Source organism: Blastomyces dermatitidis (genome assembly GCF_000003525.1).
Source record: "Blastomyces dermatitidis ER-3 genomic scaffold supercont1.11, whole genome shotgun sequence".
Taxonomy (NCBI): domain Eukaryota; kingdom Fungi; phylum Ascomycota; class Eurotiomycetes; order Onygenales; family Ajellomycetaceae; genus Blastomyces; species Blastomyces dermatitidis.
The window spans coordinates 1,990,882-2,011,198 of NW_025544784.1; the positions used below are offsets into that span (position 1 = coordinate 1,990,882).

At 47.8% G+C, this 20,317-nt stretch overlaps 5 protein-coding genes across 6 annotated transcripts; 2 read left to right on the plus strand and 3 right to left on the minus strand.

The window, feature by feature from the left end:
* Window positions 1-84: 84 nt before the first annotated feature.
* Window positions 85-2,672, minus strand: BDCG_08631 (siderophore iron transporter). Its single transcript, XM_045424416.1, has 3 exons — window positions 2,199-2,672; window positions 1,812-2,099; window positions 85-1,738 (listed from the first exon to the last, which is right to left on the minus strand). The coding sequence occupies exons 1-3, from the start codon at window positions 2,420-2,422 to the stop codon at window positions 478-480; spliced, it is 1,773 nt and encodes a 590-aa protein (XP_045273135.1). The 5' UTR covers window positions 2,423-2,672; the 3' UTR covers window positions 85-477.
* Window positions 2,673-2,957: 285 nt separating this feature from the next.
* Window positions 2,958-7,246, plus strand: BDCG_08632. Of its 2 annotated transcripts, XM_045424417.1 has the most exons (7): window positions 2,958-3,694; window positions 3,813-4,447; window positions 4,508-4,598; window positions 4,670-5,229; window positions 5,318-6,013; window positions 6,169-7,049; window positions 7,118-7,246. In XM_045424417.1, the coding sequence occupies exons 2-5, from the start codon at window positions 4,423-4,425 to the stop codon at window positions 5,653-5,655; spliced, it is 1,014 nt and encodes a 337-aa protein (XP_045282623.1). In that variant the 5' UTR covers window positions 2,958-3,694; window positions 3,813-4,422; the 3' UTR covers window positions 5,656-6,013; window positions 6,169-7,049; window positions 7,118-7,246. The 2 variants fall into 2 exon arrangements, with proteins under 2 accessions (XP_045282623.1, XP_045282624.1); XM_045424418.1 differs by lacking the exons at window positions 6,169-7,049; window positions 7,118-7,246 and having other exon boundaries at window positions 5,318-6,129.
* On the minus strand, window positions 4,369-12,561 carry BDCG_08633 (peptide synthetase). Its single transcript, XM_045424419.1, has 2 exons — window positions 11,768-12,561; window positions 4,369-11,709 (listed from the first exon to the last, which is right to left on the minus strand). Exons 1-2 carry the CDS (start codon window positions 12,197-12,199, stop codon window positions 6,313-6,315), a joined length of 5,829 nt encoding a protein of 1,942 aa, XP_045273136.1. The 5' UTR covers window positions 12,200-12,561; the 3' UTR covers window positions 4,369-6,312.
* Window positions 12,562-13,167: 606 nt separating this feature from the next.
* On the plus strand, window positions 13,168-17,802 carry BDCG_08634 (ATPase). Its single transcript, XM_045424420.1, has 3 exons — window positions 13,168-13,456; window positions 13,521-14,442; window positions 14,515-17,802. Exons 1-3 carry the CDS (start codon window positions 13,397-13,399, stop codon window positions 17,520-17,522), a joined length of 3,990 nt encoding a protein of 1,329 aa, XP_045273137.1. The 5' UTR covers window positions 13,168-13,396; the 3' UTR covers window positions 17,523-17,802.
* Window positions 17,580-20,093, minus strand: BDCG_08635 (uncharacterized protein). Its single transcript, XM_045424421.1, has 5 exons — window positions 19,332-20,093; window positions 18,914-19,255; window positions 18,469-18,829; window positions 18,091-18,395; window positions 17,580-18,008 (listed from the first exon to the last, which is right to left on the minus strand). Exons 1-5 carry the CDS (start codon window positions 19,669-19,671, stop codon window positions 17,965-17,967), a joined length of 1,392 nt encoding a protein of 463 aa, XP_045273138.1. The 5' UTR covers window positions 19,672-20,093; the 3' UTR covers window positions 17,580-17,964.
* Window positions 20,094-20,317: the final 224 nt, after the last annotated feature.

Sequence of the window (20,317 nt, forward strand, 5' to 3'; positions counted from 1 at the left end):
CCTTCATGTTGGCTCGGTGTCGGATTTTTCAACCTTAATAAATGGAAATTCCCGTAGCGAACCCATCCACGGAACAACTACCACCCGGGCGTTGGACTTCGATTGAGAGAAAGGATGACATCAATGGTGAAGCGCCGCCTATCCTATCTCATAGTACAGTACTCCGAACTTGTACTAAAAATAACTTATCTGAAACCCGAAAGGCGATTAAAAAAGGACGAGAAATTCACAGAAATGAGAAAATAGATGCTTCTTGACTTTAATGAATTAAGGGAACGAAAACAGAGCCACCGAAAAGCTGTGCGCCGATATTTCCCAAAACCCCGTCCATTTACTCCCATTATCCATCATTTCCCTGGTCAATTTACCCCTCACCATGTGCCCAACGGCTAAAAGGCATTGCATTGTGCTGCAATGCTAGCGCACCAGGCGTGCAAGCAGTTTACCAGAATATCATAAAAACATACACGGAGCGCTCTAAACAACAAGGCCCTTGACTTGCTTGAAATCTTTAACCTTAATATCCCTCCACATCATGGTAGCTCCAAGAGAGACAGCCAAGATCGCGGTACCACCGATAAGCATGTATTTTTGCCCATCGCCATAGGCTCTGTTAATAGCAATCCTTTCAAGACTTCCAACTGGATACGACTTTTGTACCCTGAGGTCCCCGTAGATGAGAGTGGCGTTGGCCTTGGCCTCCTCAGGTAGGTACTCAGCCAATCTTTGGGGGAATACTCCGGTCCAGATCGCAGCAGCAACAGTTTGACCAATCGCACCACCAATGCTTGCAAACATGGCTTCAACGGCGAGAACGACGGCGACGTATTGATGGGATGTGGCGGCCATCGCAGCCATTTGTTCTGTGATCACCAACGTTCCGCCAGCGAAAGCGATGAAAATCTGGCACATAATAATATATCCGATGTTGACATCCGGCTGGCGGAAGGCGATCATGAGACCGACGCCGAGAATAGTAAGAGGCACACCGAAATAGAGCGCAAGCCATTTAAAGCGTCCAGTCCACCGCACCAAGATACCTACAACGATGGACCAAAAGCAGGAGCCGATACTGTAGATATTAACGATATAGCTTGCTTGGGTGATTGATAAGTTGTTGACGACTTGGAGGAAAGAGGGGAAGTAACTGTCCCAGATGAAGAAGCTAATAAACAAGCTTCCTGCAAGAATACAGGCGCCTAGCACAGTTCGATCGAAAAGAAGCCCGAATGGGATGAAGCAGACGGGTGCCAGGTACTTCTCATATAGTGCGAAAGCGACGAGGAGGAGACCACCGATAATGATCATGCTAATGACCAGACTTGACCTCCACCGATCTTCTTGATAAGAGTAAAGGCTGAATGGGAGGAGAAAAAGAGCCAATCCGCCAGCCAAGAGAAGGATCCCGATAACATCGAATTCGATAAAATAATACTTGCACGACTGGGAGAATGTACGGGTACGTTCTTTTTCAGACAACAAGCCTGAATCCTTCGCTTTTTTATAGTTCCAGGCAAACACCCCGTACAGAGGGAGAGTGATGATAGGGGTAATAATGGCAAAAGCACCATATCCCCACCTGAAGCCGGGGCCATTCAGGAAGGCAGTTGCAAGCGGTCCGCCAATCCAGACAGTAGCTATATAAGGTGAGGAAACAAACGCAAACATCAGGGCTCGGTTTTTCAATGCAGACGTATCGGCAATGAAAATGCTTATTGTGTAAGTCATCCCATTGTATCTGTGAAAAGCGCGGAACGGTGGATTAGCTTCTAACAAAATAATAACAGTCAAAACTGGTAGAGTATACATACCCGACCCAGTAGAACACTTGGGCAGCAGCATAGGTTTGGACGTTGTTACACGCAGCCATCATGATAAGACCGATGGTCAGCGTTCCTACCATGATTAGGAAGCCCTGCGGTCGACCCCAGATATCGAGGACTTTCGCAAGGGGCAACCTGATCAGACCACCGATGATACTCGACATTATCCCCGTTGCAGCCGTCAACGAGTGCAGCTGAAAACTACTCGTGACATATGGGAGGAGAGAATTGGACATTCCCTGCTGCATGGTGTCGACAAACGCGATAACCCATATCCTATTATTATTATGTACGTTTTAGCCCTGCCTCGGGCCGATGATGGCGGCGTGAGGTGTTAGAGACGGCAGAGGGGATGGACAGGACGTTCGAACATACATGACATATGCAAAGATGAGATGTCTTCTGCTCCAGACCTGGGTGGTGGCCTGGATTTTGCGTACACCATCTTGGGCATCTGCAGAAAGACTCTCGTCGGTGTCGCTCGTAATCGCTTGGCCTACAAGCGCACCACCTATTTCCTTGTCCTCTACACTACTTGCATGCTGCTTCTCCTCGATAGGCGCATGAGTCTGAAGCTTGGAGAGGAAAGTTCTCCGCATAGTGACAACGCTTTGGAGTTACAACAGGGAGAAGGAGGAGGAGGAAGACGGAGAGGGAGCGTGGAAACGAAAGGTGGTGAAAGGTGATTGTATCAAGAGGCAGCTCAGCAACAGAGGTAGGGTAGGTGATGGGAGGAATCACTTTTTAAAACAAGGTCGCTCGAAGTGGTCCGATATCTCCGACAGCAAGCTATTTGCTGATCCGACCATGGCTCGCTTTTGGGTAGTTACTGTTCGTGGTTAGGATAGGGCATTGCATATTTTGCAGGCGGCTGATTGATAAGATTGATGTAGTATATATAGTTCGTATAGCGTGAGTTAAAATACAGTTAAATACAATACAATATACATATCTGTATTGTCATACCATACCGTTGATATCAATCCCTTGGGGGCGTATGTATCGGATACCGGGTAACGAACATGTATCCACGTTCCCAACCCGAGACTGGAGTATTTCCTCCTGCCCACGGTTTATCCCAAGAGTCTCGCTCCCCGCTGATGAGATTCTTCCGTGGGTTTTTTTTTTTTTTTTCCTGTGCCACAACTTTCGATTTGGTGGCTCTCATAATTGACGACTTGGAGTTTTGGGAGAGCAGTTTGTGAGAAACGCTCTTGGGCTTGGCGACTCGGAGGTCTTTTGGCTCGGCTACTTTGACGCGATTTCACCTTGCTACTCATAGAAGTCATAGGACGTCCGAAGTCTTTGCTGCCCTCGCCCCTGTGGAGCTACGATTCTGCTCCCGAAGTCCGCCCGCTGAAGTGTGTGAGAAAGCGGCCTTGCCAGCATTGCACCTAAGAATGCCTTTTAGCTGTGATAGGAGCAGTTTCTCGCTCCTAATCTATACCTATGATATTCTCTCTTTGTGGCTAATAAGTCCCCGTGGCACGGCAACGCAGTTGAGATATATTCCCTTATCTTATAGACAGACCTAATAGTGCAATCCCCTGCATTCTTGCTGCCCTATACAACTGTGTATTAAGATGTAGATTTGTTTGTATGTGTAGTTTCAGAGACATCAATGCTGATTCCCCTCTACTGCTTTTCAATAGGCAACAATTAATCCAAAGATTTATCTTCAAGAGATTTATTTCATTGGGAAATGGGGGTTGCGCTGTTCATCTCCCTTATTCTAACCCTCCTTTTTGCCAAGTTCAAGTTACCCATCGTCAGCTTCAAAGCAGCGTGGAGGTTGGGACAGATGTGTTTCGCTTCCCACCTTGTCAAATGAACTTGACTTCCTTTTGAACACATGGGGCTTGGTGTATCTGGTGATTGTCCTTTCACTTATTCATTTGCCCTGAAGTGGATTCAGGCGCTGCAATATCTCTCTGCCCCAGCTGGCTGTTCCACATATTAGAAGGATCGCTGCTAATCCAACAGCCACAGCTCTGCAGTATTGCTGCTACTGCCCTAAGCGGTGCCGAAAGGCTTAATAAACTAAGCACAACAGGCTCTGTTAATTGCATTGGTTATAAGTCCTATCCGAGATACATCCATAGATGAACAAGTCTGAAGTTGTGCTATGTCAAGTCATCTCAATGGCGGCTGAAATGGATGATCGACCGCTATTCCCGTTTAGGCGATTTCCAATCCTTTCTTGGCATCCGCAGATGTCTTGGCCACGCTTATTTCCTAATCGGGTATCGAGCTTCTCCTTTCTCTGACATCGCCATCGCTGCAAATAGCGCACTACAGCATCAGAAACAGGCGACGCCGCAACACAACCATCAGCATTTGTGGGTCGAGGAAATATGGCAGTATGATTCGAAACATTCCCCAGAAGTGGTAAATTTCCTGGTGAAGAGAATGGGCGCAGCATCTATGTTTCTTGTCAGGGGCTGCTCGCGGGGCTTGACCATGGGCAGAACGGTATAAAGGCGATGGGATGGGACGGCCTCTGACCTTCTCAGGATTTCTTAAAAATGACAAAAGGGCTTGTTAATTTACGACCCCTAGCGGGAGTTATTTTCTCATATCAATATCATTTAGAGCAACCATGTCATCAGAGCTTACAGCAGAAGGTAAATACTTACTCACCCCAACGCAGGGTCTTACTTCTCTCCTAACGCCCGCTCACGCAGATTTATACCACTACTCTCCAAACAAAGGTGTGGCTATTTTCTTTACCGCGGCCTATGCATTTTCTGCAGCATTGCATGAATTGCAGTATAGGTGAGACCATCCTTCTACCAACGATCAAAAAAAATACATACTCGGGCTTTCTCATCCTGACCTCCTTCCAGGACATCGAAACCACAGAAATTCACAATTCCATTGACGTTAGGCGCCATATTTTCAGCAATCGGCTTTCTCCAGCGCTCGCTTCTCGCTTCTGATAAGGGGAATGTGAAATCCCTCTACACAATCTCCACTATGTTCATTCTTGGCGCTGGGCCGACGTATGCTGGCGCAGATTATTTCATCTGCGGACGGCTATTTAGCTTTGTCCCATCCGCCGCTCCAATGTCTCCGATTAGGGTCGTCCGCACGTTTATCGTATTTGACGTCCTGGCGGAAGTATGCGTCTGGGCTGGTGCCGGTCTACTTGCGGGTGCTGATACCGACACGGCCGCTCGTTTTAAAGTTGGGTTAAACTTGGTTCGAGTTGCTATGATTATCCAGGTGACCTTGTTCGCATTGTTTGTGGCTGTTTTGACATTATTTCATGTCCGAGTCCGTGAAGTGCGTGCAAAGTGGTCCGTTACCTCGGATGGTGGTACGGGGAGAAGGTTCATGACGGTGGTGTACTCTCTTTACACCTCGTCGGTTTTCATTATTATACGATCTGCGTACCATATCGCAGGTATATATATATATATTTTTTTCCAGTTTGTACTGTTGCTTTTACTCTCATGCTGCCGTCATTCTGGGCTGACCTCTTCTGCTTCTAGAAACATTTGTCCCGGAGGGCCACTCATTTCGAACAGCGGAGCATCCCTTCCTCATCTGTGAGGCGCTTGTGATGCTACTTAACACCGCAATGTTCAATATCTTCCACCCTGGCCATATTCTCCCAATCGACTCGCGGGTGTATGTGGGTCGTGATGGGCAGGAGAGAGCAAACGAAGCAATCGAGGGCGCTTTCAACGATTCGCGTCCCCTGTTGCAGAAGATACTGGACCCGCTTGATTTCAAAGGGTTGTTCGTGAGGGATAAAAGAAAACTGTATGACCCCCAGGAAGAGCTGGAAATGTATACCAATTCGACTCAAGGCCTCGTTCGTCGTTAGAAGTTAAGTAGACTATTGATGTGTATTATTTCTCAATACTCCCAATCCTGTTTCTTGTCTGTTTTTCCCTTCTTCGTCTTTTTTTGCGTTTAATTGCGTTTTGCACGCTTGGAACTTAGAGATGGCTTAATTTATTGAGTAGAGGCATGGATCGAGTTTGGGTTTCTAAACCGTTTGCATTTGGTCCCAGAATTCTATTTCTACTACGTTAATTGGAAGCTCAGGCATCTGGAGGTCGGTTATTATCAGCTCACAGGACTTTCTTTACAGGGAAAATGTAATAGAATGGAGTGATATTCAATGGTCTGCTACTCGAAATATATCATAGACTTTTAACAAGCGTGAAACGGAAACAATTGTGAGTAAATTTTTAAAACATAACATAATCAAATCCCGAAACTCGTATTTCCTTTTCTTTATTCGAACAAAATACCCCTTAGAAATAGAAACATGATAAATAGAGGAAATAGAAAGAGGAGATACACGCGTGCTGACCACCTATGCCATACCTAGATTTCAAATATCCAATGGAAACGGCTATGGACTAACCCCAAGCGACTGTGCAGCAGCGTCTCTGTGTCTATCTTAGCCATTTCCTAAGGCATGATAGAAAGTTCCATAGGGTCGCGGCGGAAGACTTTCTTCCTTCTTTTCTGTCTAGAATAGGGCCGAATCCGGTTTTGTCACTAGTTGCGAGATAATGTCACCCATTTCGTTGAGGATAGAGTCGGCCTCCGCGCGCCAGGACTCGAACGTGACGATCTCGATACATAAGCTGTCTCCTTTCGGGAAGGCCTGTACCTTCCACTCACGAAGCGGCTCGAGGTGTGGATATATCGTCTCCATTCGGCTATTGGCTGATAAAAACGCTAGATTTTCGACATGCTCAACATCTTGGTGCACCACAGTGTCAAACCAATCCACCGTCTCAGGCCAGTCTGTGCAGTTCCGGACGATTTCCTTGAGGCCGATTCCTTCGAACTGCGCGCTTGAAATGTGCTGGTGTTGCACGAAGTTGAGAAGGTCGATTGCCGTCCAGCCAGGCTCGAACTTTACACGTAACGGAACATACTGCCAAGTTGGTCCCATCACAATGTCACAGTTGGGGAGATCGATGTTGCGGCCGCTGACCACTTCACCGAATGTTACGTCACGAACGGACAAACGGCGAGCCAAACATAGTGCCCATGCTGCAGAAGGGATAGTGGCAAGCGTGATTTCTTTGGACCGGGTTGAGATATCAAAAGGTTTGGATATAAAGATCGACTTTTTACTCTCCAAAGGCGTTGACGGGCGCAGAGTTGACATGGAGGAGCCTCGGAGTAGGTTTCGCCAGTATTCGATGCTTTGCGGGATGTTCTCTCGGACGACGTGGTGGACAAAGGAAGAGAATGGTATGGCCTCAGGAACCGGCTTGCCCTCGTACAAAGCGGAAAGCTGACGGAGTAAAATTGGGAGGCAGATTTCGTCATACTGAGCATGGGAAATCCGCATGATTAGGCAACTTTGCCCGGTTGAACACTGAACAAAGAAGAATTTTATGAAGGGCGTTCCGAGGGGCATCACTGTCTGCACATCAAGATTGCAAAGCTGCTCGGAGAAAGCAACTAAGTCGCCGTCTATTTCGTATTCAACTAGGGGTAGCTGTAGCTCCTTTATTACGACGCCGAAGCAAGAACCTCCGGACTTGACGAAAATTGTCCGTAGAATTTCGTTGCGGGATATGATCTCCCGACAACTTTCGAACAGACGCGAACGGTTGACTGCTGAATCCAGGTAAAATAGTTCGTACCGTGCAGAATATCGAGGAAGGTTGATGGTCCCATCTACGGCGATTTCCTGGAGAGGGCGGGCAGGCAGGACATCTACTACTTCCCAGCTTGAGTTTGCAAGTGATGGGAGAATGCACTCAGAAACGAAAGTATCAATATCTGAGACATCAAGCGTTGAATATGGGATATATTGTTTGGTAGGTTTCTGAAGCTGTTGCGACTCCTTCGCAATATCCGCCATATCGCGAAAACTACGATTCTGGAAGATTTGCATCACACTCAGTTCGAGATTTTCCATTCTCCCCTCAGAAACCAATTTCATAGCGCTAATAGAGTCCCCGCCAAGGTCGAAGAAACTGTCGTCCGGACCAACCTCGTCCTCGCTAATCCCAAGGACACGGCTCCAGAGCTTTTGCAATTTCCGTTGTTTTGGGGTTGATATCTGCGACTGATTTTTGGCTTCAGGTTTCTTAGCTTCCTTGTTAGGCTTGATATTGTCGCCCTTTTTCCCTCTAAAGACTAACGAGCCATCTCCGTTATACTTGGCTAACTGGCCTGTTTTGTAGAGCATCGCTCGCCTTCCTGGAATATCCCGATGACCGGCAGCAAGCCATTTGGTACCGTCGATATAGGACGAAGTGGATGATGTGAATTGACCCTCAATTATAAGCTCTCCTATTCCCCCAAGTGGAAGTAACTGTTCCGGGTCTTGAGGGTCAACTATCCAAGTTGCAGTTGCCTTTGAATAGTCGTAACCCAAGATTGCCTCACTTAAACTATTCGGCTTTTTGATATTGCTGAAACGCCATATCCCTGCTAGATCGTCTTCTGTCATTGGCAACAGATCGCCGACAAGCGCATTCGGGTTTTCACAAAGTCGTTGCACAGTCTGTCCAAATTGCTTCAGAACCTTGTCCATCTGGCAGACGTCAATTGTTGCCGAATCAAAACTGGCCATGACCAGGAAGCCCTTGGGATCTAACGAGCAAACCAACATGAGAGCATATGTATTGAATTTTAACGCTTCACGAGCAGCCTCTTCGTCTCCAGCTGGGACAAAGCCATTAGCTGGCCCCTCTCCAGTTACGCTCGTGTCATCCTCTGTTGTGGTTGGGTGGATGACAATACCTGTTCTCAACTCACAAGCTTCGCGCGCGTCAGGGGTCAGGCGTCGGATATGCTGTAGACCCATGTGCTCATGGGGAATACGAAGTATACTGTCGTCGTGAACGCTTCGCAGATACTCATCAACACCCGCATTCCGGTCCCACCGTACACGGACGGGCACGGTGGTGATCATGGGGCCTTCGATCTTTTCAATACCCACAACCGGTGCATTTCTCCCAGTAAGGGTTTCTCCAAACACGACATCGTTGGATGCGGTATATTTCCCTGCAACTATAGCCCAAGCTGCTCTAATGGCGGTCGCGATGCTTGTACTTGATGCCAGAGTCTTGCCTAGCGGGACATACTCTTCCAGAAGTGACTGAGCCTGGGTTTGGTATCCAACATGCGGGAGAGCTGGAAACTGCAAGTGATTGGCGCCTTGTAGTTGTTCCTTCCAATAGGTCTCGGATTCCTTGTAGTTGAGGTTGCCGAGGTATTTAATAAAAGAATTGAAAGCGATTGGAATTTCTGATTCCAGGTTGTTATACGCCCTATTAACGCGCCGGACGACCAATGGCATCGACCAACCATCGTACAAGGCATGGTGTATCGTCAAAACAAAATGGACTTTACCTGTTGCTTTGTTGGATGTGACTGCAAAACGGACTAGTGGTGTGCCCAATCCCATTGATTCGTTCCGGTCTCTAACCAGGTACTCCTCTAGGTCCGCACCTGAGCGCCATGAGATCCCATCTCTCAAAACAACCTGCATGAGACCATGGCGGGGAACTTGAACTATTCGTGTGCGTAATATAGGGGAGTCAACAACCGCAGTTTCAAATGCGTTTTGGAGCCGTTGTGCGGTTTGGAGATCTGCTAGCTCGACAACTCTCTGCGCAACATATGCCTCGCTGATTTTGGCAGAAAGGGCCATCAACCCTTCCTGCAGTGGTGTACAGGGGTAGACATCGATGACTGATGTGGCGTCGACTCCGCAGAGTGCGGCCGTTTGGATACGCGCATCCTCCTCTTTCCAGTCTGCGTTGATGAGTGAAAATGGCGGTACTTCGCTTTCTGCTTCGGCATCAACATGCGTCAGGGTCAGAGCCATGTCTGATAGGGTTGGGTACCGAAATATATCAGCTACACTGGTGAGAAGGTTGACTGCACGTGCACTGGCCACCAGCTTCATGGCCATGAGTGAATCGCCCCCTAAGTCGAAAAAATTGCTCTGCACGTCGATCTCCGCTTCAGCACCGAATAAACCTTTCCAAAGATATTCTAACTTTCGTTCCATCTCTGACTGCGGCTTTTTCTTTTGTGATGAAGATGCTTTAAGCCTAATGAGCTCCTTTCTTGACATGGTGGACCCAATGCTGCGCAGCTTCTTTCGATCTGTTTTACACGACACTAACAACGGCATCTCAAATAGAGGGATATATGCTGCTGGCACCATATACCGGGGAAGGGCAGCTCCAAGTTCCTTATCCATCACCTCTAGGACCTGGCGGAGCTTTTCGGAGAAGGTTGCTATTTCTCCATTGGTCTGGGATCTCGGCGACGAGTTTTCCTCTGCGATAAAAGCAGCCAGGGTTGGCTCACCTCCTTTTCCTCCTGGTGTGATGACTTCCGCAGCAACAACAGTCCCAGCGGGCAGCCTTGTTCGTAAATGATGTTCGACCTCTCCTAGCTCTACTCGCTGCCCTCTGAGCTTCACTTGCTGGTCACCTCGACCCACAAAAATTATTGAGCCAGAGCCATCTGGGTCATATTTGACAAGATCTCCCGTTTTATAGAAGCGTCCATGTCTTCCAGGGAAACCCTTACAACCGGAAAGCAGCCACGTAGGGTCTTCAATGAAAACAGACGCAGTTCTTTCGGGGTCGTTAAGATAACCCTGTCCAACAATCGGACCCTCCATAATAAGTTCACCAATACTTCCGATCGGCATCAGGCGATTATGGTCGGCGGGATCGACCACCCATGTAACACCACCCACACCCTTGCCGATGCTAGTATATGATCGATCGAGGGCAATGTTATTGTTAATTGTGCAACCAACCGTGCACTCTGAAGGCCCATAAGCGATGATGATTTTTGTTAACTTTCCCCATTTTGCCGCATCTTGAATGGAAACGGATTCCCCCCCAAGACCAAGAACCTCAAGGGACGGTAAAATATCTTCTTCGAGAACCCTTGCAACTGACGGCGTCATATGAGCCATGTTGACTTTCATATTTCTTATTGCTCCACTGAGATTGTTCACCCGGTCGTCTTCGGATGGTACGCAGACACACCCTCCTTGGGCGAGAGTACATAGCATGCAATCAATACTGACATCGAACGCGTATGAAGGAAAGTCGAGCACCCGTGAGTGTGGGCCATAGCCTACAGCTTTTGCTCTCGGCAACGCACCGCTGGTATAGTTCGTGTGTGATATTACCACCCCCTTTGGCTTGCCTGTACTTCCTGACGTGAATATGATATACAGTGGAGATGACCCGGGAACGGAGGGTAAGGCGGAAGACGGCAACGAGATCGGTTGTCTCTGTGAGAAAAAATCGTGGCTAACAGCGAACACGACTCCATGAGGTAGAATCTTATGTCCCAACTCCTCTTGCTGTTTCGAAGTCAACATCAGATCTGCACCCACTTCCGTAGCTATGGTCTGCAATCGGGCCTCAGGTTGGCTCGGGTCTGTGAGAACTAATGTACCCCCGGACTTCATAATGGCGAGGACTGCCACTACTGTCCACTTTGACTTTTCGAAACAAAGTGGCACAGCTTTCCCAATTTTAACACCCAACTCAATGAGATGAATTGCTAGCAGCGTCGAAAACCGGTCAACCTCCCCATAAGACAACTCGCCATCCCAGGAGACAACCGCCTGACGATTAGGATGCCTTCGCACATTTTTCATAAAAATATCATGGATGCAATCATCAATTGTTTGGGGCACTGAGGCATTCCATTTCCATAGTTGTTGCAGTTCAAGATCCCCAATCTGCATCGCTTGCGAAATTGCCTGATCCGGGTTTTTGAGGATCGCGTTGAGAATATCCATGAATCCAGAACATTGAACGCGGATAGCATGCGAGGATAGGGTGGAATGCTGTCCATGTTGTTTGATCAACAAAGTAGGGTTCAATGCTAATATTTCTATGCAAAATGGCGCCTGCATACTGGATTTAGCCGAGAGAATCAATGGCAGAGTCAAATTTAAAGAAACTTACGTCAGTACTACCGCTCAAGGTTCGAGCGGCGTTCGTGAAAGATATTGAGTAATCTGCTAGTGGCGTATGTGCACTGCTAGAAGTAGAGGTCCGTCTTGCGCGAATGGAGTTGAGTGCTTTTGTGATGGGATCGCTCTCTGCCGATACTATTTCATTGACGTTCCCTGAGAACCCTGCTTCCAAAATCGAATGGTTGTCTATCGATGTTGCCTTTAGACTCCATGAGAATTCTCCATCTTCACTGAGGCCGCTCCCACGGTACAAGAGCAAAATCCATGCCAAAACTAAGAGATCAAGCTGATCCTCAAAACCGTTGAGAAATAGGAGAGGATGCTCAGTAGAAACCCCATCTGCCCCGCCGTTTGCAGAGCGATTCAATTGAGCATGATTGCTGACCTTGTCGCCTTCGCAAATATTTAAGTGCTCACTCATGATGCAGTTAGAATATTTGTGAGATCAATGGCGAGTCGTCTTCTGGGCTACTTTCATGAGGCGAGATATATCCCCTCGCAAGCTATAGACAGGTATTTCTAAAGGGAGTATTTCATTTCGGATCCAATAGTGTTTGCGGCGGGTGAATTTTATACTTTTCCTTTCTCGTCTTTTCCCGCAAATGTCAATATAGCTCCGCGTAAGCTGCAGCTCAGTCTTCCTCCCCTCTGTGCCATCACCACAGGAGCATCCCTAGGTGCAGAGATCGAATGGGTCATATCGTTCTGTCAGGAAATAGTAGAAACTTACAGCAGGGCTCCACCACGTTTTGTTTGGTGATCCTTGGCACGGCTGTTTTTGAACTCCTGTAAGAGCCATTTTGCAAACCGTCTCGTAAGGCATGATAACGACTTGTAAGAACTATAATTACATACAGAAAAGAAAAAAATTCTAATCGCGCGTGAGCGATTATGCCACAGGCCAGGCCTCCACAGGCCCACAGTCCTACCAGGGAAAACTTCTATTATTTCTTGTAATTCGCGGGTTGTTTTCTAACACGATCAGCATAGAGCTCCACAAATTTGAGTAACGATAAGCCACTACGCAGGTAATACTATTGTGGATATGGTCTATGGGCTATGGGGCAGGCCAGCCAGTGCGACATTGCCTGGCCCGCGATTGGCAGACATCATTTGATCTGATAAGATGAATCAATCTCCGGTACCGGGCGTATTAAACTTATCTGATCCTTCCTATGTGGGTCCGTTGTTACACGCGGTATCAACATTTGCATAGTGTAACAACAAAACGTGAGGATGTATTGATGTATTCGCCGTTTCGGCGTTTCCTTCTCTCCCGCCGGCCGTATTTTGGCATACAGGTGTTTACTAGCGTGATACGAATCTGATAAGATCCGTTTTGCAGATACCAATGGTCCATTCAACAGGCTAACTCAGCCCCCCTTGAGTGTTGGCGCAATTGACCCACAAAAAGTGAAAATAAAGAAATGAGAGGAAGTCTTCAGAGCAGTCAAGTTCACTCATCTTGGTATGACATCAAGCTCTACCAAGAAGTAAGTTCTGTTCTCGCCATGAATCATTTCTTTGCTAGTGTTATGCTTGCGGAAAAAATATCCATCACCTTGTAAATCACGGTAGCTAGGCAAAGGACTTTGTTCTCTTGCCCCTAAACGCAGACATGGCTGAAGCATCAGAGAAAGTAGCTGCTGGCGATTCTGAGACTGCGAAAGGTCGAAAGGTAAGAATAGCCTTCTCAACGACATCTGTCGAGCGCGTGGCTAACTATTGAGGTGACTACACAGTTTATTAGAAGGGCGACTAGATATGTCCGCCTTCTGGTTTATGCGGAGCCGACGAAAGTTGACCTCACTCTCCTTATAGTCGGCCTGCTAGCCGCGATTGCATCAGGCGTGCCATTCCCTCTTATGGGCATTCTATTCGGCCAATTGGTTGACAATCTGAATTCTGCGTCCTGTAGCGTGGATTCTCAATTCGGCGCGGCGATTCAAGCAGAAGTCAATGAAAAGGTCCTCAAAGTCGTCTATATTGGAATAGCCTACTTTGCCTTGGTGTATATCTATGTCGCTTCGTGGAACTTGTTCGGTGAACGTCTGGCCCAACGGCTTCGCGAGCGGTATTTCAAAAGCTTATTACGACAGGATGTCTCATTCTTCGACGATATGCCAGCGGGAGAAGCCGCCTCCCGGCTCACTGGTGACATAACGACGATTCAACAAGGGACCTCTGAGAAGGTCGGCGTTGTCCTCAATAGCGTGTCATTTTTCATCACAGCTTATATCATCGCTTTCATCAAAGATCCCAAGCTAGGTGGAGAATTAGTGTCTTTGACACCAGCCTATCTGCTCATGTCACTCGTTGGCGGCTACTATACTCAGAAGTATGCAGCAGCCATGTTGAAGAACGTTGCTGGGGCATCCTCTGTTGCGATGGAATCACTGTCGAACGCAACAGTTGTGCATGCTTTCTCCGCAAACGCAAAGCTGGAATCAAAATTCGCTGGTCTGCTGGGAGATGCAAAGGCAGCTGGAATTAGGAAGGCACTTTCTGTTGCCACTCAGTCAGGATTGCTGTATTTTATCGCGTTCTCCGCAAATGCCCTGGCGTTCTGGCAAGGCTCTAGAACGATCGCGGATGCGGTTGCCTCTGGTACTCCCGGATCAACAGTCGGGACTACATACACAGTGATTTTCTTATTGGTTGATGGTGAGATATTCGCATTCGTGTATCCAGTATCCAACACCCAGCATCCTCCATGCTAACTTAACTTTTTAACAGCTACTTTGATCCTTAGCCAGGTCGCTCCTTTTGTTCAAGTCTTTGATGCTGCAGGAGTTACCTTCGAAAAATTAGAAGCCGATATCAACCGACAACCGAAAATAGATGGCACAGCCGAAGGCGTCGGGAGGTCTCTCCCTAGCGCTTCGGGTAATATTGAGCTGAAAAATGTTTCCTTTGCCTTTCCATCCCGGCCAGACAAACCTGTACTACAGGATGTCTCGATATCTTGTGCAGCTGGACAGCACACTGCAATCGTTGGTCTATCCGGGAGCGGGAAATCCACTGTTGCAGGCCTAATAACACGCCTATATGATCCAGCAAGCGGAGAAGTATCTTTTGACGGACACAACATCCAAGATCTGAACGTTCGATTCTTACGAAGCAACCTCAGCCTTGTCCAACAAGAGCCATCGTTACTCGACAGGTCCATTCTTGAGAATATTGCTTTAGGGCTAATAAATTCCCCAACCCACTCTCACTTGACATCGGCCTTGCTTGGAAACAAGCTTTCCGATCTTGCAGCCGCCGTTAGGAATGGACAGGATCTGGCAAAAGAAGCAGAGATTCGTGGGCCAGATATTGTCGAAATCATAGAACTGGTGGAAAAGGCGGCATATCTCGCTGACGCGAGTGTTTTTATCCGCCGTCTAAAGGATGGCTATGGCACTCTAGTCGGCTCGAGTGGTAGTTTGATATCTGGAGGCCAGAAGCAAAGAATTTCCATTGCTCGAGCTTTGGTTAAAGAACCGAAACTTCTGATTCTCGATGAAGCGACCGCCGCTCTAGATTCTACCAGTCAACAACGCGTCCAGTCTGCAATTGAGAGAGTAATGAGCGGGAGGACGTTAATATCAATTGCTCATCGTCTCTCCACAATCAAGAACGCCGATAATATTATCGTTATGAACCAAGGAAAAGTTGTTGAGCAGGGAACTCATTCAGAACTGATAGCAAGAGATGGCGCATACGCTGGTCTAGTGCGTCTACAGAATCTCAATGTTCGTCCGGAAGAAGAGGAGGATATCTCGAGTGACTCGTCGGTAGCAAAAGATTCATTGGACAACATGACCGAGAAAGCTGGCGATAGTCCACATATCGGCGAAGCTGGTCTTGACGAAAAACGCTCTTTGGAGACATCCACGCAGATGGATGAAGGCAGTTGCGGCGATATTAATGCGAAGCGATCGATATGGTCAACCCTGAAGGCCTTGGGTCCAATGTTCCGGCCGCAAATCCTCTTCCTTCTCGTAGCATTGACTTGTGCTTTCGTAGTTGGAGGCACATATTCCGCCTCTGCAATTATCTTCGGCAACACGATTGGCGCGCTGAGTCCATGCGAAACTGCAGATTCCATCAGGTCTGCCGGCAGATTTTACGGATTGATGTTTTTCATCCTCGCTATCATCGAATTTTTCGCTAATCTGGGAAGCTGGTCAGCATTCGGCTGGGTGGCCGAAAAGATTACCTACAAAGTTCGAGTTCTCTCGTTCAGGGCTCTCATGGAGCAGGACTTGCAATGGCATCAGTCAGATGGAAGAAGTCCTACTCTCTTACTTTCGGTCATCACCCAGGATGGTAATGCTCTGTCCGGCCTCACTGGGTCCGTAGTAGGTACCATTATTGCTATACTGGTGAATGTGGTCGCAGCAATTGCATTATCCCACGCGATTGCATGGAAGATTGCGTTGGTTTGTCTGGCCGTTGTGCCTCTGATGCTGGGTGCGGGTGTTATGCGAGTGATGACGATGGCACGCTTCCAAGAACGCCATTCAAAGGCCTTTGAGAAGTCTCTCGGGATCACAGTTGAAGCCGTCAACTCGATCAAGACTATTTCTTCTCTTTCCCTAGAACATGAGATTTTGAGAACATATCGACGCTCACTGAAAGGGCCGACCAAGGAAATTGCACAACAGAGCGCCTATGCCAACCTTTGGCTGGCGATCGCGTACGGCCTGAGCAATTTCCTATATGCACTTGCCTACTGGTGGGGCGCAAGGAGAATTATTGCCGGGGAATACTCGCAGAAACAGTTCTTTATTGTGCTCATGGCTCTCCTGGTCAGCGCACAGCTTTGGGGCCAGATGTTCACGCTTGCTCCCGACGTGACACGCGCGTTCACCGCGCTTGCTCGGATTATGAACCTCCTTGACCTTGGATCGACCAAGAAACTCTCTGGGCCGATTCAACCGCTGGAGCGGGGCCTCAATGACCTCGAAGCGAGCCCTGATTCAAAAGAGAATCGCCCCGATTCAGCCCATGGAGGGATCAGTGTTTCTCTCAACAACGTGAAGTTCTCCTACCCAGCACGTCAAGAGGTTCCGGTTCTTCATGGGCTCAATATCCGTATCAAACCAGGCCAGTTTGCCGCGCTAGTTGGCCCAAGCGGCGCCGGCAAATCGACGATCATATCACTCATCGAGAGGTTATATACACCAAGCTCGGGCAGTGTTCACATTGATGGCCAGGATATCTCAAGCCGCGAGGGTGTATCTTTCCGCGATAACATCGCCCTTGTCCCACAGGATAGTGTCCTTTTCGAAGGCACCATCCGGTTCAATATTGCGCTTGGAGCCCGTCCTGGTCACGAGCCAACAGACGCAGAAATCGAAGAAGCCTGCCGCTTGGCAAATATCCACGACACCATTGTTAGTCTGCCGGAAGGGTATGACACGAACTGCGGACCCGGTGGAAACCAGCTTTCAGGTGGACAGAAACAGCGGCTCGCAATTGCCCGCGCTCTTGTCCGGAAGCCTCAGCTCCTTCTACTCGACGAATCGACGAGTGCCCTCGATGCGGAATCTGAACAGCTTCTCCAAGCCGGCTTAGAGAAAGCCACCAAAGGCATGACTGTGATTGCCATCGCGCATAGGCTTTATACGATTCGGAAAGCAGATGTCATCTTCCTTATCGAGGATGGAAGATGCACTGATCAAGGCACACATACGGAGTTAGCAGAGCGCAGCGAAAGCTATAAAATAAATGCATTGCATCAAGCCTTTGAGTAATATTGGGCGAAAGTTTTAACCTGTTGATTTATTACTGAGCTTTTTTGCGTTTTGCATCGAACATAGAGTTTGTTCTACGGCGATTTCGTTACAATTTCAGATACAACTTTTATAATAATAATGCTACTAGATACTCCTTTATACACTACTTTATTATTAAATTCTATGCCTATATTGGCAAAAATAAATCTCCAAACGTAACTACATATCTACTTCTCCTAGAACAGGAAACATTTCTTGAAGCACCAAGATACGAAAAGAGAAAATTATTTACCATAAACTGATATATTCAATTTCTAATTGACCCGTTGATTATCCCATAAAATGTAGCCCTTCACATAATGAAACCTATACCCTGACTATCATTATATCTCGCCTGGACGCCAAAACACCATAGGGCCTAGAGAGCAAGCCTAAGTCATCCCATGAATAAACGCAAACGTCAAGACTCCGCCGCCTCTCCGAGCTTTAGGTAATTCCAGCAAACTAATTTATTGTTATAATATTAGTAAACCACTCGTATATGTAGACACGATCCGCAGCAAACAGAAGAGAGGCGAAGACATACTCCCAAATCCTAAGTCATCTTCAAAATAAACTTTCGCGATTTCCTCTCCTGACACCACGCCTTCGGGGCCGCAGGCGACAGTATTCTTCCCCACAGCTATCGCCATGGACGGCGGCAAGTGTGCCACTTCGGAAAATTTCGGCGGCGTCCCGAATCGTTCGTTTAGCATCCGCTGGTAAATGTTCATCCCGGCGTAGTGCCCGTGATACATTGCCCGCCCGGCTCTTTTGATACCAGACAACAGGGCCAGATCCCCCGCTGCGAAGTGGTATTGAGCATTAGGAACTTCGTCGATGAAGTTTAGACTATCGGTATTATGTTAGTTGCGATATGAACTCCTATGTTGTCCACGTAGTTGTGTGGGGAGATGCTCCTTACGTTGGATTGACTTTCACATAGCCTTCTTTGTCAAGCACAGAGCTGGGCAGATATGTGGTTGTTGGGCTGTATTTCGATATGGCATTGATCACGTATCCTGCCTTTACCGTACGTCCGTTTGCTAATGTGAGTGTGTAGCTTGGGGTTATGTTCCCGTTTAGCTGAGCCTGGGTTGTGTCGATTACCCGTGAGCCCATGATCGTTTCGACGCCAGTATCATGGAGTAGCTCGAGGGCCCGATCACGGAATTCGTCAGGAAGAGGTTCCGATGACAGAAGCTTGTCCCTTGAGTGGATTAGGATGACCTTTAGGTTTGGATGCATCTCTTTCAACTCGCTTGCTATTTCGATGCCGACGGCTCCTGTAGAAATTATTCCCCCAGTTAATGTGTGATGCCTCATTAGACATACCAACACTGTGTATCTCATTGGATTGGGGAACTCACCACCACCGATGACAACGACGGACTCTTGGGCCAGCTTTGTTTTCGCAATATGTCCCTCTACCTCCCTGAAATAGTCATCCTTATTCCGGGATTCTGGCGCACTCGGCCAAGTTCGTCTCAACCCAGAGCTTGCAACTAAGTAGTCATACTTTTGGGTGATTTCCTTGTTGGTGCCGGCCTCCTTGATCGTAGAGATCTTTCGCTCACAGTCCACGCCAGTAACGCTTCCCTGTATGAATTTTATGGCTGGTGTCTGCAGGGCGGGAATGTCGGCGAACTTTCTCCAGGAGAATGAAGCATACTCTTCCGATGCGAAGGCGCGTGGAGTCCCAATAAGATGGACTTTTGTGAACGATTTCCGTTTTGTTAGTTTTCAGTTTCACATGCATTGATTGGCGGGGACTGCCAGTCGACTTACAGTAACCATCTCTTTCATCCACGATGGTTATCTGTACTGGGACTTTCTCTCTTGTTTCTGCGGGCTGAACAGCCTCGGTGTTAGAGGCGCCAGCAAATCGACAATCTCGACCTTGGCACAGGTCCAACAGGTTCAGAGCTGCGGCAAGCCCAGAATATGAACCGCCTATCACGAGGACTCTTTTCGGAATTGTGGTGCTGGACGAGCCTACAGATCCTTCGTTGCTGGGCATGGTAAGAGGTTGCCGTTGGAATAAACCGTGGGGAAAGAGGGCGCTAACAACGGGTGAGATAATTGACTGAATATAGGTGGGTATGCCCTGATAGGAAAGCGACAGCATGGTTTGGTGGACTGAGCACAGGATAGTAAATAGCAGAGCAGAGTAAAGAGTTCAGAGGGAGAAAGACCTTCCCTTTGTGGGGGGGAACTTGGAACATCTTGCGATCCGAATTTAAGGCTTCCTGACTGGCAATAATTGCTACTACGGGAGTAAACCCGGTATCGTAGGTTTGAAAGAACCCCCCTAAGTGGAGCTCACCAGAAAACAACCACTCCGTAATTAACTCCCCGAATCACACTTGGCAACACTTTTCCCATGCATCTGCAGCGGGCCCAAGCACCCGTGGATGCAAACGGGTTCACCTGAGGCATACCAAATGGCATGTTCCCGGGAGCTCCTTTGCCGTCTCCTTATCTGATCCGAGATTTGTTGGAAACGAATGTGTGGTACAGGAGAATGGCCCGAGTTAAACTTATCTGATCCGTGTCCAGATTGGTATTACATTTTAATACGTCATTTCCGTTCCCCGAATATGAAGTTTACATCCCAAGTAATTTACTTTACTAGATACTCTCTATACCAGAAGTGTTACTAGTCGTATTACCATTCTGACACCGGCTTAACGGGGCTGTTTCGGTACCAGGTCCTGTATGTGTACATACGCACTGTACGTATGTAAAGCCTTTTATCAGATGAGATTATCTTG

What these genes read in the sequence shown, in the direction of transcription:
- BDCG_08631 (XM_045424416.1), bottom strand. Translation starts at nt 2,422, where the DNA reads ATGCGGAGAACTTTCCTCTCCAAGCTTCAGACTCATGCGCCTATCGAG. An exon ending in CTCATCTTTGCATATGTCAT is followed by an intron (nt 2,100 to 2,198) that starts GTATGTTCGAAC and finishes TAATAATAATAG; the next exon opens with GATATGGGTTATCGCGTTTG. An exon ending in CAAGTGTTCTACTGGGTCGG is followed by an intron (nt 1,739 to 1,811) that starts GTATGTATACTC and finishes CGCTTTTCACAG; the next exon opens with ATACAATGGGATGACTTACA.
- BDCG_08632 (XM_045424417.1), top strand. Translation starts at nt 4,423, where the DNA reads ATGTCATCAGAGCTTACAGCAGAAG. An exon ending in TTGCATGAATTGCAGTATAG is followed by an intron (nt 4,599 to 4,669) that starts GTGAGACCATCC and finishes ACCTCCTTCCAG; the next exon opens with GACATCGAAACCACAGAAAT. An exon ending in ATCTGCGTACCATATCGCAG is followed by an intron (nt 5,230 to 5,317) that starts GTATATATATAT and finishes TTCTGCTTCTAG; the next exon opens with AAACATTTGTCCCGGAGGGC.
- BDCG_08633 (XM_045424419.1), bottom strand. Translation starts at nt 12,199, where the DNA reads ATGAGTGAGCACTTAAATATTTGCGAAGGCGACAAGGTCAGCAATCAT. An exon ending in CCTTGAGCGGTAGTACTGAC is followed by an intron (nt 11,710 to 11,767) that starts GTAAGTTTCTTT and finishes TCCAGTATGCAG; the next exon opens with GCGCCATTTTGCATAGAAAT.
- BDCG_08634 (XM_045424420.1), top strand. Translation starts at nt 13,397, where the DNA reads ATGGCTGAAGCATCAGAGAAAGTAGCTGCTGGCGATTCTGAGACTGCG. An exon ending in AGACTGCGAAAGGTCGAAAG is followed by an intron (nt 13,457 to 13,520) that starts GTAAGAATAGCC and finishes GTGACTACACAG; the next exon opens with TTTATTAGAAGGGCGACTAG. An exon ending in GATTTTCTTATTGGTTGATG is followed by an intron (nt 14,443 to 14,514) that starts GTGAGATATTCG and finishes ACTTTTTAACAG; the next exon opens with CTACTTTGATCCTTAGCCAG.
- BDCG_08635 (XM_045424421.1), bottom strand. Translation starts at nt 19,671, where the DNA reads ATGCTGTCGCTTTCCTATCAGGGCATACCCACCTATATTCAGTCAATT. An exon ending in CGTCGTTGTCATCGGTGGTG is followed by an intron (nt 18,830 to 18,913) that starts GTGAGTTCCCCA and finishes TAATTTCTACAG; the next exon opens with GAGCCGTCGGCATCGAAATA. An exon ending in TATGTGAAAGTCAATCCAAC is followed by an intron (nt 18,396 to 18,468) that starts GTAAGGAGCATC and finishes TAATACCGATAG; the next exon opens with TCTAAACTTCATCGACGAAG.